At 39.3% G+C, this 14,149-nt stretch overlaps 1 protein-coding gene across 8 annotated transcripts in view; it reads left to right on the forward strand.

Moving 5' to 3' along the window:
• The first annotated feature begins 737 nt into the window (after positions 1-737).
• The window catches only part of LRRFIP2 (LRR binding FLII interacting protein 2), a 56,728-nt gene continuing 43,316 nt past the window's right edge, over positions 738-14,149 (forward strand). For 7 of the 8 annotated variants that reach the window (XM_066323257.1, XM_066323276.1, XM_066323295.1 and 4 more), the window contains exons 1-2: positions 1,056-1,319; positions 9,562-9,666. In XM_066323257.1, the coding sequence (XP_066179354.1) occupies positions 9,577-9,666 (90 nt within the window). In that variant the 5' untranslated portion in view covers positions 1,056-1,319; positions 9,562-9,576. The other variant, XM_066323263.1, reaches the window with a different exon arrangement.

Genomic DNA, 14,149 nt, shown 5'->3' on the forward strand with positions numbered 1-14,149 from the left:
TGTATGAAAATTTTGATATTACTAAACTCTGGTTGTGTTTAGGCCAGTCTAAGCTAAGATGCCAATGTCTGCAAATGAATTTTACCCATAAACCTTGTCTGGCACCCATCCACGCAAATCCTCTGAAACGCTCTTGTGCCGTGTGGAAGTAGTGCGAGCTGGGCACACAAACGAGCACTGCGGCTCCCACGGGCCCGGCCGCGGCAGATGCAGGCGAGTCAGCGGCGGCCGCGGTCTCTCGGGAGCTCTCGCACGGCCGCTCCCCGGGGAAAGCCGATCAATAAAAACAAGGCCTAGCTAAACCTGGGAATGAAGCACAAAGCAGGCGATGTCAGACCCATCTCCATCCACCACAGCACGGAGTCAGCCGGCCTCTGACGACAAGGAGGGGCGCGACGCGAAGAGCGCACACTGCAGTATGACGCACTACAGTGAACGACCCCCCCCACCGCCTTCGCTGCCTGCTGAGGAAAGGAGAAGCGGGGAGAGAGAAGCGCACCGCTCCTTCGAATCGCCTCCTCGCCTTCCCTGAGCCGAAAGGTCGCCACAGGCCGCAGTCACCCACGCCGGCCCGGAACTCCAGCACCCCATAAGCCGCCGGGGAGGCGGCTAGGATCCTGCCAGCGGAGGCGGGCGGAGCGGGGCGCGGCACCGCCCACCGCCGCTCCCCGCGGTCCCTGCAGCCGCGCCCGCTCTGCGCACGCAGCCGTACAGCCCTCTCGCCCTTTTCCGTGGCGCCTGCGCGCTTCGCGCCGGGCCTGCATGGGGGCCGGCCAAGTGTAGCGGCGGTGGTGCGTCCTGCGCTTCGGTTGTCTGGTGTTCGCCCTCTCTCCGTCTGCTCAGCGCTGGCCCCTTCTTCCTTCCGTAGGGCCCTGCAGGCGGTTTGAAATTTACCGTAGTCTCTCACTCGGGTTCTCGATGTGGCCGTAAGCTCTCGGCGCTGAAGGGGAAGAGGCAAGAGTGCAAGGCGGGGAAGAAGAGGGCGGCCTGGAACCGAGCGGCTTGTCTGCCCGCAGCTCCGGTTCACCCAAGCCCTCGCGGGGAACGGGTGAGAGGGGAGGTTGGAGAGGGTTCAGTGAGGTAGCAGTTCCCTTGCTGCGGCTCGTGGACGGTCCCCGTCTGGCGGGCGCTGTGGTTGCTTTGGGGCGGCTTTTGCCACTGTTCTCCTATCTCGGCGTAGGGAGTGAGGGAAGGAAGGAGCCTGAAGTGATTCTCGGATCCACGAACCCCTCCTACCCCTGGAAGCGGTGGAGGGAAGAGTGAAACAATTTCCCCCTCCCTCCTGAGGAGTGCCGGTGCTGCGGCAGGCTGGCCCGCAGGTAAGGCTCCCTGGGGCCCAGGCAGGGTAAGGGTAAGGGCCGCGAGGAGGAAGAGTGTCATAGACACAAAACTCGGGCGACGAAGCGGGGCGAGAACCCGGTTCTCCAGGTTTGGAGGAGCGGCTCAGCCGGAACTGTTTAATCAGGTCGGCGGAGCAGAAGGAAAGCTTGGGGCGGCGGTGTGCGGCCCCTTCTGTGTGGCCGCGGTCGGACATGGTGCGGGCAGACCAGGGGAAGCCGAGCCCGGCCTGGCCCTAGCCCTTCTGCTGCCGCTCGCCGGGCGCGATGTCTCCTCCTGACCCGCAGGAGGCTGCCGTGCGCCCTTCGGGGGTTGAGTAGAAACGGTGGAATTAGGAAAGAAGGAAGATCTGCTGAAATCACAGCTGTATGTATTTCGGTGCCTTTCTCTCCTGCTTCCTCGGAGAACGCTGTCGTCGTGCTCCTACTACTTCCCGTCCTTCCGTCCTACTTGCCTCGGCTTCGCTGTTCCCGGAGCAGTAGGGCGTGCCCCCTCTGCAGCGAGCTGCTTTGGGAGTCGGTCACTCTTTGCTGATGCTTAGTCGTTTGAGGGCTTTAAATTTATTTTGGAGCACGTTGTTTTCTTTTTAGTATACCCTGTTGCTATAATTGTAAAGACGTTGCTGAGGATGAGAAGAGAGAGAAGCACATTCATGAGTTTGGAAGGAGCCCGAAAACAGTTCTGGACTGTGATCTGCTCCATGTGTTTTAAGTGATTTTCAGCTTGAATCCTAGCATGACTCTTTTGACTCTTTGAAGGGCATGGTTATATATTTCACTGATAATAAAAATATTTTGTAGATGAAGTAGTATTGTCTTGACTTTGTATGATGTACTCGGTGTTTTCTCATTTTAGAGAGACCTACAGGCATTTTTTGGCTTGAAATTAGGAAGGTCTAGGATCAATTTTCTCCCTTTAAAGTATCATTATTAGATAGAAACCTCTTTGGGGCAGGAAGTTTGTTACAAAGTGGAATATTAAATCAGTGTTTGTCTGAGCTCTTTAAACGTTCACCGTGTCTTGATTGTGAAGTGATGTAACTGAATGTTTAATTGTGGCCCAGAAACAGTTACCCTCTTAATATACATCTGCTTCCTTCGTTAACGTAATTGCTTCGTGATGATGTAAGAATAGATAAAGGTGCTTTAGCAGTACAAAATAGTTTGACTTATTTTGCTATTGTTTCCTGTTACATGACATTATTTGCTATTGTTTCCTGTTACTTGAGTTTGGAGGTATTTAGCTTACTGAAGGCAGTCCTACCTGAACTGAATTCTTGGCTGTAACTGGAAACTTGTAAGTACAAGATAGTTGAGTGAAATGTGTCAGGTGTAGCTTGTTGACCTAAACACCCGATTACTCCAAAGAAGCTTTTTTTTTTGGTCTCATATTCTCAGAAGGTGGCATAGATCACTTTAATACATGTGAGCTTTCAGAAAGTGCTATATAGACTCAGTGTAGTGGAGGTCTGTAGAGCTTATTAAGGTCTAGATTTTCATACTGCACACAAGTTGGCATGTACATATACCAAAAAACCTAGATTAGTATGATATATAATTTAATAGCTCTGGTACATAATGTAAGCAGAGGGTTAGAAATAAGTAATAGATTTGATACTGTGTTGTTGTTTGTAATATACTAATGTAAAGATGTGTGGTGATAGTAATGAGTTAGTGCAGTCCAGTGGCATTACAAAAAAATTATTAGAAGTCCTTTCAGAGAAAGTATTTCGATTTTATTATCTTAATATCTGGAAACTAGGTAACGTGTAATTATAGGTAAGGGACGGTTTGTGTTTATGCATTACATGCTCTGCAAAATAGTTTATGTAAGTAACACTGCCTGCTTGTGAAGGTGATGTTAAAGTTCATGTTTCCTTGAGCTAGCAGTGTTAGATCTGCTTTTAGGGAAGAGATGAAAGGCAATTTACCAAAGAAAGGGCAGGTGGACATAAGTGTTTCTAAGCCTAGTGGCTTCATTACGACAGCAGAGAACTGGTCAGCAGGAATGATGTCAGCTGATAGTTTCATCCAACTGCTTTTTGTTCTAAGGGGTACGCAGGACAATTTGTTTCCCTTGGTCTAGTGGGGTTCCTGTGTTGTAGTGTAACTGTAGCATGAGTAGGAAAGAGTGTAGGAGTGTATTAAAATGGCAAGGGAAAAATATTTTAAATGGTTGCAGCTTGTTACAGAATGTGGATTGTTACCATGGGGTTTCTCCATTTCATTAAAAAAGTGGAGCTTCAATATAGCAGCAGTGTTTTGGTTTTTTAATGAGCAATCAATCATTCTTTTGCAATACGAAAGAAAGGATACTCCTTTTGAAAAAGCTGACAATATACAAATGACGATTGTTCTGCTTTAGAATAAACACTTCTGGAAGATCCTTGTGGGTATTTTTTTATTATTATTATGCATTTTCATATTTTTTATAGTGCTTATTTTAGTACTGGCATCCCCTTACATTTTAAAGGTCCATTTGAATTCTTAGTTTATTCATGGATCTTCAGCCTTTACAGTAGCACTGATTCTAGAAAACAATCTGTGTTATGCTGCTCCTCTGAAAGTTATATATGCTTTATATTGTGCCCCGAGAGATCCTCTGGTGAGTCGCCATTATGAAAAGCTTTCCAGATGCTGCATGTGGCTGATGATAATATAATGTATTTAATGTACTTTGTGCAGTAATGGTATCTCCATCCAGTTGCATCTGTTGGCAACTGACTGGCAGAGAACTCGTATTTCATAAAACAAGTTGCCACCACTTGCAATTGCAAGACATTGTTTTGGAATTTTGGTAATTTGTGAAGACTGGTGAAGGTCACCAAAGATAGCTTGGTATGTCTGGAGGGTCTTGTCTGCAGGGCCATAGGATGTCTTTAGTACCTTGACTGTCTTGCAATGCTTTTGTGTGCCAATGCTAGCCGGGCACTGTTACACTTCATGGATTCATTAGGCACTTGCAAACTCTTGCAAGCTGCATAATGGCTTTTTGATTGACTTAACTGGCGACTTCCTGTTGGTCTCTTTACTTCATAACACCAACAAACTGAGGGATTTCAACTCCTTCTAAGGAATTGTAATTCTATTGCTAAATACCATGAACTCATAAGAAATTGTATTTCTCAGTTTTTAAAACAGCAAGTAAATTGCAAATATACTGTGTTAAGGAGATGGATTGTACAGTTGTCTAAAGAGTATTTTTTTTTTCCTAAAAAAGCTGACATAAGCTTGTCCACTCAGAGCAGAAACTTTGTGCTAACAGTTTTTGAAGTGGGCCATGATTAGAGATGGCTTCTTATAACAGAAACACTATTAATCAGCTGGAATAACTTTGCCTCCAGTATAGTGGTAAGCACTGTAATCTTTTGGCGGATTGTAATTATATGCTTTTCTCGATCTTCCATTTTTGCTTTACTGTTAGGCTCTTTCACTCATAGTAGCAGCTCTTTTTTGGCAATTGTTCTTGTTTCAGTTAATATTCTGAACAAAGTTATTCTGAATGAAAATTCCAAATTAGTCCTTAAAATTACTGCATTAAAACTCAGTCTATTTCTTTTTTAGTGTATTAAAACTGAGTCTACTTCTCCCTCTCTTCCGACATGCCCCTTTGTTGGGTCAGGGTCACCCTGTGATCATGCAGCCCTTTTTCTTGCATGGGTGGTTTTGGACCTATGAGCAAACATTAATTGCAAGGAGAGTACCCTTGTATGGGGTCTTTCTTCTGAGGAAGACTCTTGTATCTGTCTTGCATGATTTTAAATTTTTCTGTGTCTATTTGCTTTGTTTCCTTCGCAGTTTGCTTGGACAAAGCACTGAAGATCAAGCTAAGAAGATTGTGGTTTCCAATATGATTATGTCATTTCTCAATTACGAATGCAACTATTGCAGTACTAAGACTTTTGCTTTCAGAATCTGTTTCTAAAAGACATTAGTTCTAGAGCAGTGCTGTTCTGCTCTGTTTTTGAATCAATTATACAGAAATGGTGTCTACGCAGGTGAATTTTAGTGATCTTGTAGTCTTGCTTGAAAAAGAAAAAGGGAGTTTTGGTCTGTTATTTATAGCCTGTTGCCACTAAGGTATTTGAGTCTTATGTATGTTACGCTGAGTATGTTGGCATACACCCAGGCATTTAGAACAGGTGGTGCCATTGAAGGTGGTGAGTGATGGGCCCTGAACTTGTATGTAGCTTTTTTTTTTTTCTCTAAGACAAATAAGACTTCTTTCTAGGAAGCAAAAAAGGAACAAGGAGAGTCTTTAGTCAGAAGGTAATATGAAGAAGACTTAGACGTCAGAGACTTTGTGGAAGAGATAAAATCTTATGTATGCCAGAAGTGAAGATAAATGAGAGTGCATATGAAGGATTTCATCACAGGTCTTCTGATTTGTTTGGGGACTTCAGACACTTCAGTGTTTTGGAATGAAATGCAACAGGATGTCACTTCATCAGTTGCATAATACAATGTGTAATCATGCCTATAGAATTAGGCATGTGGTAGACGTGACTCAGGAATTTTTAACTGTAAATGCAGCATATATTATAGTGTTCTTTCCTTGTGTATTACTCCTTCTAAACCATAAAAGACCAATAGCAAACTGTTCTTTGGTTGTGTTTTGGTGTTCTCTTTAGTTGTTTTTTTATAAAATTCTAATGTGACAGCATGTATTAAGTTCTTTATTCCAAGCGGCAGTAAAATTCTTTATCCCATGCAGCAAAATAACTTTTTGTGTAATCAGAAAGTTACTGAAGTGAAACATCTCAGAAGTATTTCTGCACACATTTGAAATATTGGTATCTTATATTTTCCTGAGAAGCAGCGTAACGACTAATATAAAAATAGACTAAATAGCATATTAGCAATATGTCTAGGTTTCTGTAGTACCGAACTTTATAACAAGAAATTAAACACTCTGACATACATCAGCCTAATTAAAATTTAAATAGAGTGGAAGAAATTGTGACAAGACCCTTGAAGAAATATTGAAACATCTAATTGAAAAAAGCTTATATTGAGGTTTAGTTTCAAGTAGAGAACAATAAGCACAGAACTGTGTATTTTCTTTTAGGCTCTTTGGAGGTCATCCTTTGCCCAAAGTGTTGTCAGTTAGAAAAGGTTTTTCAGAGTCTTGTCTTAGTTAAGTTTTTACCATCTTCAGGGAAAAACTTTCACAGCCTCTGTAGGCTGGTGTTTAACTGTTCTGTTCTTCAACTCAACTGTTTGCACAAGATTTCTGCTGGACATGTGAACACTCTAGATTTGTCTATCCTTGTGCTGTTCTCTAATATGTGCTGTGCTATGTCCTAATGCATGTGCCAGTGAGAGCATACCTAACAAGCTCACATTCACACACCTAAGGTGTTTACTGACACTCCCTGTACTGATCATCTGCTAGCTGGAGTGCAGGATCTTGCATCCAGTAGGAGAGATGCTGCATGCTGTATCATGCAGTCAGTGGGGTGACTTCTGAGAGCATCAAACTGGAGTTTGACTGATGGCTGTTATCCCACCAAAGTCAGTGCTACTGTCACTGTACAGACTTTGAATTTGATTTTGGTTTTATTTTCAAGAGACTCCTTTACTTCAAACAAGTGCTTCTGTCTAATACCCTAGTTTCCGTTTAATGTAGCTGACAATCCTCTTGCTCTTCAACTTGACCAGTTTTGGGTGTGTAGCCTGTCAGCCAAATGTGCTTATTTGATTCACACACACAAAGATTCCCATCTTCACATTCATTATTATCTAGACCATTCTGCCAAGGGTGGCGCTTGGCAAGCAGCCACCACTCTCACCTCTGTCACTAAACAGTGGCCCTAAAGTTTTCTTAGTCCTTTCTTGTGTTTCAGATGTCCTTCGAGTAGCCTTTCTCTTTCCTTATCAGCCTTTGCTAGTTTTGGCTTCAGCTAAGCTTTGACTTTCTTAATTCCTCCTTGTAGACAACATCTCTGTATAGCTTCTGGGTAATATGTCCTCTTCTCTCTTGTGTTTGGGCTCAGTCAGGGATACCACACTTGTCTTGCTCCACAGTGACTGAGATGAAATGTGTTTTTCCTCATTTAAAGCATCAGCATCTAATTTTTATGAAATAATTACTCTGTAAATTAGTACTTCCTGTAAACCAGAGCTGTACTAAAATTAGCCATATTTTAGCTATAACCTATTACATTCCCTAAATCAGTCTGCCAGATACAAGCATTTAACTTAGTTACCAAACAAAAGTTTGTCTATTAGAAATGATACATTGTTTAAAAGATGTCAACAAATGCAGTTCAAGTCTATGGTATGTGCAGTTATTCTGGTACATACTTTTTAAAGAAATATGGCCTTTAATGTGTCAGTTAAAATAATTTCATGCTTAGTGACTTTTAGAAGGTAGATTGGACTTCTGTTCTTACATGAATGCACTAATTGTAATAAACATTTCATGATTTTTCTTGTGGCTGGTGTATATAACGTTGTTAAAGGCTTCTGTAGTAGGTTTGTGTTCATGTAACTTATAGTTTGGCCGTATCTGCTTTAATACTTGAAGTCACCCAGTAAGAATTACTGCAAAAAGATGCAGATTTTTTGAGACGCTTAGAATGTGGACAGCAACCTGTAGCTCTGAGATTAAATCTTTGCCATAGAGATCTCCAAACTGTTTGTGCATGTATTTATCTAAATTTACCTGAGTGCAAGACATAAGTTTACTTGCTTGGTTTTAAGACTAGAAATACAAACTCACCAAATGGATTAGCAGTGACAATACTGAGCAGATGAAGAATAGCAAAATACCTGTAAAATCTGAAGCAGAGTAAAAATTCTTGCTTGTAAGGAAAAGATAGGAGTAGTGGTATAAAGTTATTAAGGGGAGGATGGTGAGAAGGTGTAGAAGATAAAATATAAGAGAGAAAAAAGAAGGTCTTGTGAGGCTTCTTGTTGTCTTTGAGTGCCAGAAAATACTCCAATATATTTTGGCTATGTGATTGCTATGTATAAGTAATAAAGGAAAAACTCTGCTTGTACAAAAATACCAATTACTTTGGGTTTTTTTCCTCCTTCCCCTTTGACTAAACTAATCAATTACTGAGTCTTTGCTAGCTAGATCGAGTAAGAAAGGTGGTTCTTGTGCCAGTTCAGTTTCAAAAGGATAGCCTTTGCTAGTTATTTTTTACATTTCTTCTTGCAAATAGAAATTTTTATTTTAACTAAGGTGTTTTCTCAAACCCTGTGTAGGATACTTACCTTGTCAAATAGCTGAACTACCACCAAATTCTAGGCTGACATTTGGGAGGACGTGGATGTCTGGAAGTAGGATTTTTTAGAATATTTGAAAAAAACCTATTACACTGGTGTTTTCTGAGATTTTTTTTGTGTGTGTAACATTTTTCTGATTGTGGCTATATGGGCCATGTATTGTTTTATTGGTCATTTTTATATACTTTATATATATATATATACTTACATATATAGTATATAGTATATATGTATACTATATACTATAAATTCATAAGAGGTTTCTGGAGGAAAAGTAAGAGAGTATATTGTGTATACTTGGTATATGATGGTGGTATGTTTCTCTCTTCATTTCTCAATTTGAGAATCTTGTTAGTCAAAGGAGTGTTTTCGTTTTTGTTTTCTTTGCATAAAGTTGTCTTCATTTGTGCTATAGTAAAGCTTTTGCTTTAGAAGACAGCAGTTCAGTTGCAGCTACATGAGAACAGCTGCATTAAAATGTAAATAAACCACATCTACCTACTTGGATGCTAAGTAAAGTTTGTCTGCTGAGTCTTTAATGTTTTGAAACGAACTCTAATGATCTGTAAATTTAATTCTTGAACATTTTGTTGGCTATAGGGTTTTTTTTTTCACATCCATAACTTAGAACGGTATCTCTTTTTAGGAGTTATGTAAGTTGACAGACAACAGAAGTATCCTTTTTGAGCCAGGAGCAGTTTACAGTTGTGCCTGAATTTGAAGCTGTGGGTAAATTGGTGGGTTCTGTTCAGTAGAAAAATTCTCTATGTGCACCTTGAAAGATGCAGTGGTGTTCTGTAAAGCTGCCACAAGCTTTCGTGATAAAGTTTTACCATTGCATGCCAATTACATAGATTTCTTGAGTATGATGTAGCTAAAGACTGGAAAACTTAGGACATTTTGGAGTGTAGGTTAGTTGATTTTTAGTTTTTAGTTCCAGATCTTAATTAAAACTGAGCTTTTTTTCTGTCTGTGTTTTCAAATACAGATTCAGAGAATAAAGATGGGAACTCCTGGATCAGGACGGAAGAGAACTCCAGTGAAAGACAGATTTTCTGCAGAGGATGAAGCTCTAAGCAACATTGCCAGAGAGGTTTGTTAATTTTAGTGTCTTGAACTCAGAGATAGGGATGAAAGTAATCTCATTATGCAGGAAGAGTTATTTTTTTAAGATGTGCATAAAAAAGTATAATTATCCAAAAATATAACAATTAATATAAAGTAAGAGAATGACAGATCAAAAAATCAGATTAACTGAAATGTCATAATACAGTTAAGATCTCACTATGTTTAGTGTAACTTCACAGATGTACACTTAAGCCTAGCAGCTATTTCTACAGATACTTATATGTTTAAAGATAAATAAAAATCCAGGTGCTATCTCAAGTGTAAAACTAAAAAAACATACACATTTATTCTATTACAGTGTATAGCATTCTTAAGATGGTAAGTATAGTGTATTAGTGCTGAAAGTGTAGTGGTTGTTATTAAAATATATTTGTAATAGAATCTTTTTCAAATGTGAGAAGTCGCATTTCTTTCCAAATAAGCCTAATATGCATACTGTACCAAGATTTTCACCACATTAAAAAAAAAAAAAAAAAAAAAAAAAAAAGAGGGCTGGAGATAACCAGCAAAAAGTGCAATTAATAAGAAGTTGATACAAAGGGGAATTTGGTCCCACTGGATATAGGCAGTTGGAATTTAAAGTCTTAGAGATGTCTGTTTGGAGCAGAGTTTTTCTAGCTGGAAATGCTCTGACTAGGGAACAAAAACCTTAATACTGTTTGTTTACAAGTGGATCCAGGTTCTTTAAGGCTACATTATCTAAAAAGCTGCTTGCCCTGGTTGACATAAATGAGTGCAAAATGCAGATTGTTATTGGCTTTGTAATGTAAATAGTTTTCTGTATATGTATGTAAGACAAAATAGGTAGGTGATAGGTGTCTGAAGAGAAAGCTGCTTTGGGCAGCTTTAAGAGTATCTGTCTTAGATTGTAAGTAAAAGTTTTTACTGGGTCACTAAAAAAAAAATTTTAGTTGGTAACTTTTCAGAAAGTCACGTTCACAGTCATGTTCAAGTTCTAATGGAAAGTCTCACTCTATCAGCCAGGTTCTCTGTGGGACTCTGGATCATGTATGATCTCACTCATCAAGTTCCATCTCTCATTTTTTGGGGAAAACAATGAATAAAAAAAGAAAGAATATGACCTTAAATTTCCTTGAGTATATGCATGCTTTCATAACATCAACTTGTTGTTTAACCTAGAAAAGGATCTCAATAACAAGATGTAATGCATACTATCTTGCTTAAAATTACTGTTGGGCTTTGTTCTCTTGCATTCCATCTTTTTAGAAGACATTTCTTAGTAGAATTGAATTGAGTTCTGTAATCCACTTGTCTTCTGTGCAAAATCTTCCTAAAAGTCTGCTACATATTAAGAGATTCTAGGTATTGAGATGGTAAACAGAGTATGTGCAAAAGGCTGCACTTCAGATGATCTGTGTGGTGAAACTGCATAAAAGTGCTCTGGCATTCAGAGCAGTCACAAAATGGCACTAGGAATTTGTAATGCAAAGAACTCTAGTGAAGTGACTCTAGAGTAATGTATGGGTGGTTTTCAGGGTGATTTTTCTCTAAAAGTTCAGGTTTCAGGAAGTGCTTTGCTTTATTACTTTTAATTTGACAAAATAGTGATTTCTTTGTTCTATGGCATGTGTCAAAAAAAAAGTTATCTTCCTTTTAGTACCAGTAAACTTTGCTTTGTAGGAGATTTGGTTTAAAGAATTCTTTGGCACTGATCCACTAAATTCATTTCCATACAGTCGTTTTTCTGCAGTGGTTGAATCTGATGTCATTTTATATGAAAATATTTAATGGAAGATAAGGGCACTGTTGTAGGATCTGAGGTGGCTGGTCAGACTGCTTCCTCTGATATTTCTTCAGTTTTTTTCCATCTTTCCTCTACATCAGAAAACTTTTTGCTTCTGTTGGCTGTCCCATCCCCTTTATTTCTTGTACTTAACTTCTGTTACGTAGAGAGCTCTTCCATATCTTTTCCTAGGTTTTGGGCTATGCATTGAGACAAGCGTTTTTGTGATGTGTGTGTTACACACAAGTATGCTAAAACATCAACACTGGAGTGAATTTCTACCTTATTCCAAGAACATTTGAGTTACTAAACCTCTTTTTTAGGGACATACTTTTTATACAATGGTGTATTATTTTTCCTGGCATTGAATTTCCTTGCTCACTGGAACTGAGGAAGAGTAAAGGTGATGTATATATCCAGGGACAGGGATCTATCTGTTCATCCTTTCCTGGAAGCAATGCACTCTCCGTATTTCACAGTGTCTGAAGTGAGATTACTTGCAGTTGATCAGTTTGCCAGTCTTATCTTGGTACAACAGGTTATCATGCTTTTTTTGAAAGTTACAGGAGCGGGTGTAGATAAATTGTCCATGTGCTCCCTGCAAGGAAATAAAGGAACTGTGGATGTAAGAGCACCCAACTACATTAAGATGGAGTAGTGAGTATATTCTAATTATAGCAAAGTTAATTTGAAATCTGCTTATCTTTTAAAATAAAAAAAGAGCTGATCTCTTGAAAATATGGAGTTCCTTTTTATGACCTTTTGCTTTTCTCTAGCTTTTGTAATGGATTCTGAAATTGTTAGCTTTCTCAGATTCAGAAGACAGTTTCATATATCTTGTTCAAATTTTGAGCTTCCCAAAGTACAGATAATGATTGTCTACTGCAACTTCAGGCTCCTGGCAACATTATATTCTCATTTATTCCCACATAACTAGATAAATGAAAATTGAGGTTCATGTTTTCAAGGTTGTGTTCACAGTTTACATTGAATACATCTGTGTTGTGGTTTAAAAACAAACCAAGTAAGAGGCTCTAATAAAATTTAATGAGAAGAAAAGGAAAATAAAATAGAATAAAATAAAATAAAATAAATACAAAAAGAAAAACCAGTGACAGAGTCAGAATACAACCTGATCAGGGTGATGGAAACAGTCCAGACGAGGTGGTCTTCCTGAAACAGAAATCTTGTAGAAAGGTCTGGTAGCTCCGGTCCTCTGGGAATCCAGTGAGGGCTGCTTCTACTGTCCCAAATCTCAGCTTATATCCAGGTGAGAATGCTTGGCTCTTCCCCATGGGCGGAACATCTCACAATGGGATGATGAGTCATGGAAGAGGGCCTTAATGGCCCATTAAAGAGAAAGATAACTCCCGGAGGGAGTTATCTCTGAGTCATGCAAAAGGCATTGATGGGCCATTAACTGAAGATGGTGATAGAATACATCCTAAACTACAACCCAGGACAATCTGATATGACCTCAAGATGTTTTCCATGTGTGTTTGTATTGGGAATTCTTTGCTTATTAAATTCTTTTGCAGACAGAATATCTTTGGCTGAATAGTACATCACTGCTTCACTTAACTTAGTAGTTTGTAGACAAATGGTTAATTTAAAATATTTAGCAGTAACCTCTCATCAACATCTTTTAGTATTACGTGAGACTTCTTTCTTCAAAACTAGTCTGATAATATGAGGTCAGAGGCTTCAGGCACTTCTGTGTTCTGTCTGTGGTTCATGCTCAGATACAATGAATATCATGGCAGAGAGCGAGAAGAGTCTGACACGTGTCATCTCACCGTCCTCAACCTGCCAAACAGGAGTTTGAAGGCACAATCAGGATTCATAACCTTTTTTGGCATGTAACCATCAGCAGCTCTTCCATCCTTCAGGGCTGTATAACTAGATGACAGAGAACTAGAGTTTGTGGACAAGCAACATTGTAACAGTGTTCACTGGATTTCTCCCTTGAGGGCTGTTGTCTCTGTGTTTTGGTTTGGTGGGTTTTTTCCAGGAACTGTTTTTATTACTGTTTTCACTGTATAACAAGAACATGGAAAACTCTTAAGGTGTTTTCTCATGGGAGAGAATAAAGTTTCATTTTAATTTAAAATTCACTTTGTAATTGCTCAACTTTGAGTAGAGCGCAATTGTTCTTACTTTGATATAGATGTAATGTTACTGAATTGCCATGGTGGAAAAAGCTGAGTTGAGTATTTTTAAATGTTTGAGGGCTATATCATGAATTTAGTAACAGTTAACAGTGTTTGTCATATGAATCTATTCAAAGTTTAGTACAAGTTTTTCTCTTCATGTCGGTTCACCTTCTGTTAAGAAGTCCCAAAGAGTTCCATCCTCATGGATATTATCTTTGTAGATGCTAGATTGTTTTTTATTTTGTTTTAGTAAGAGGTCTCTAAGTATTTTTCTGTTGGCTATTTCTACCTTAGTATTAATTCAAAGTCTTGTTTATTTTTAATAGTGATGAATATTTTATAGGATACAAGATATTCTAGAGATTTTATAATATATATATATGAATCTGTACAATAAACTGAAAAAGAACAAGACATTAGAAATAAAGACTCGTAAGCCTTTAAGTCATGTTAAAATGTAAGATTTTGTTTGGAGGCAATTGGGGCAGAGACATCAGAAATGGAAAAGAGATTTCTGAGGAGCCATAACAAATACTTTTGGCGCATAAATG

Source organism: Sylvia atricapilla, chromosome 1 (assembly GCF_009819655.1).
Source record: "Sylvia atricapilla isolate bSylAtr1 chromosome 1, bSylAtr1.pri, whole genome shotgun sequence".
In the NCBI taxonomy this organism is placed as follows: domain Eukaryota; kingdom Metazoa; phylum Chordata; class Aves; order Passeriformes; family Sylviidae; genus Sylvia; species Sylvia atricapilla.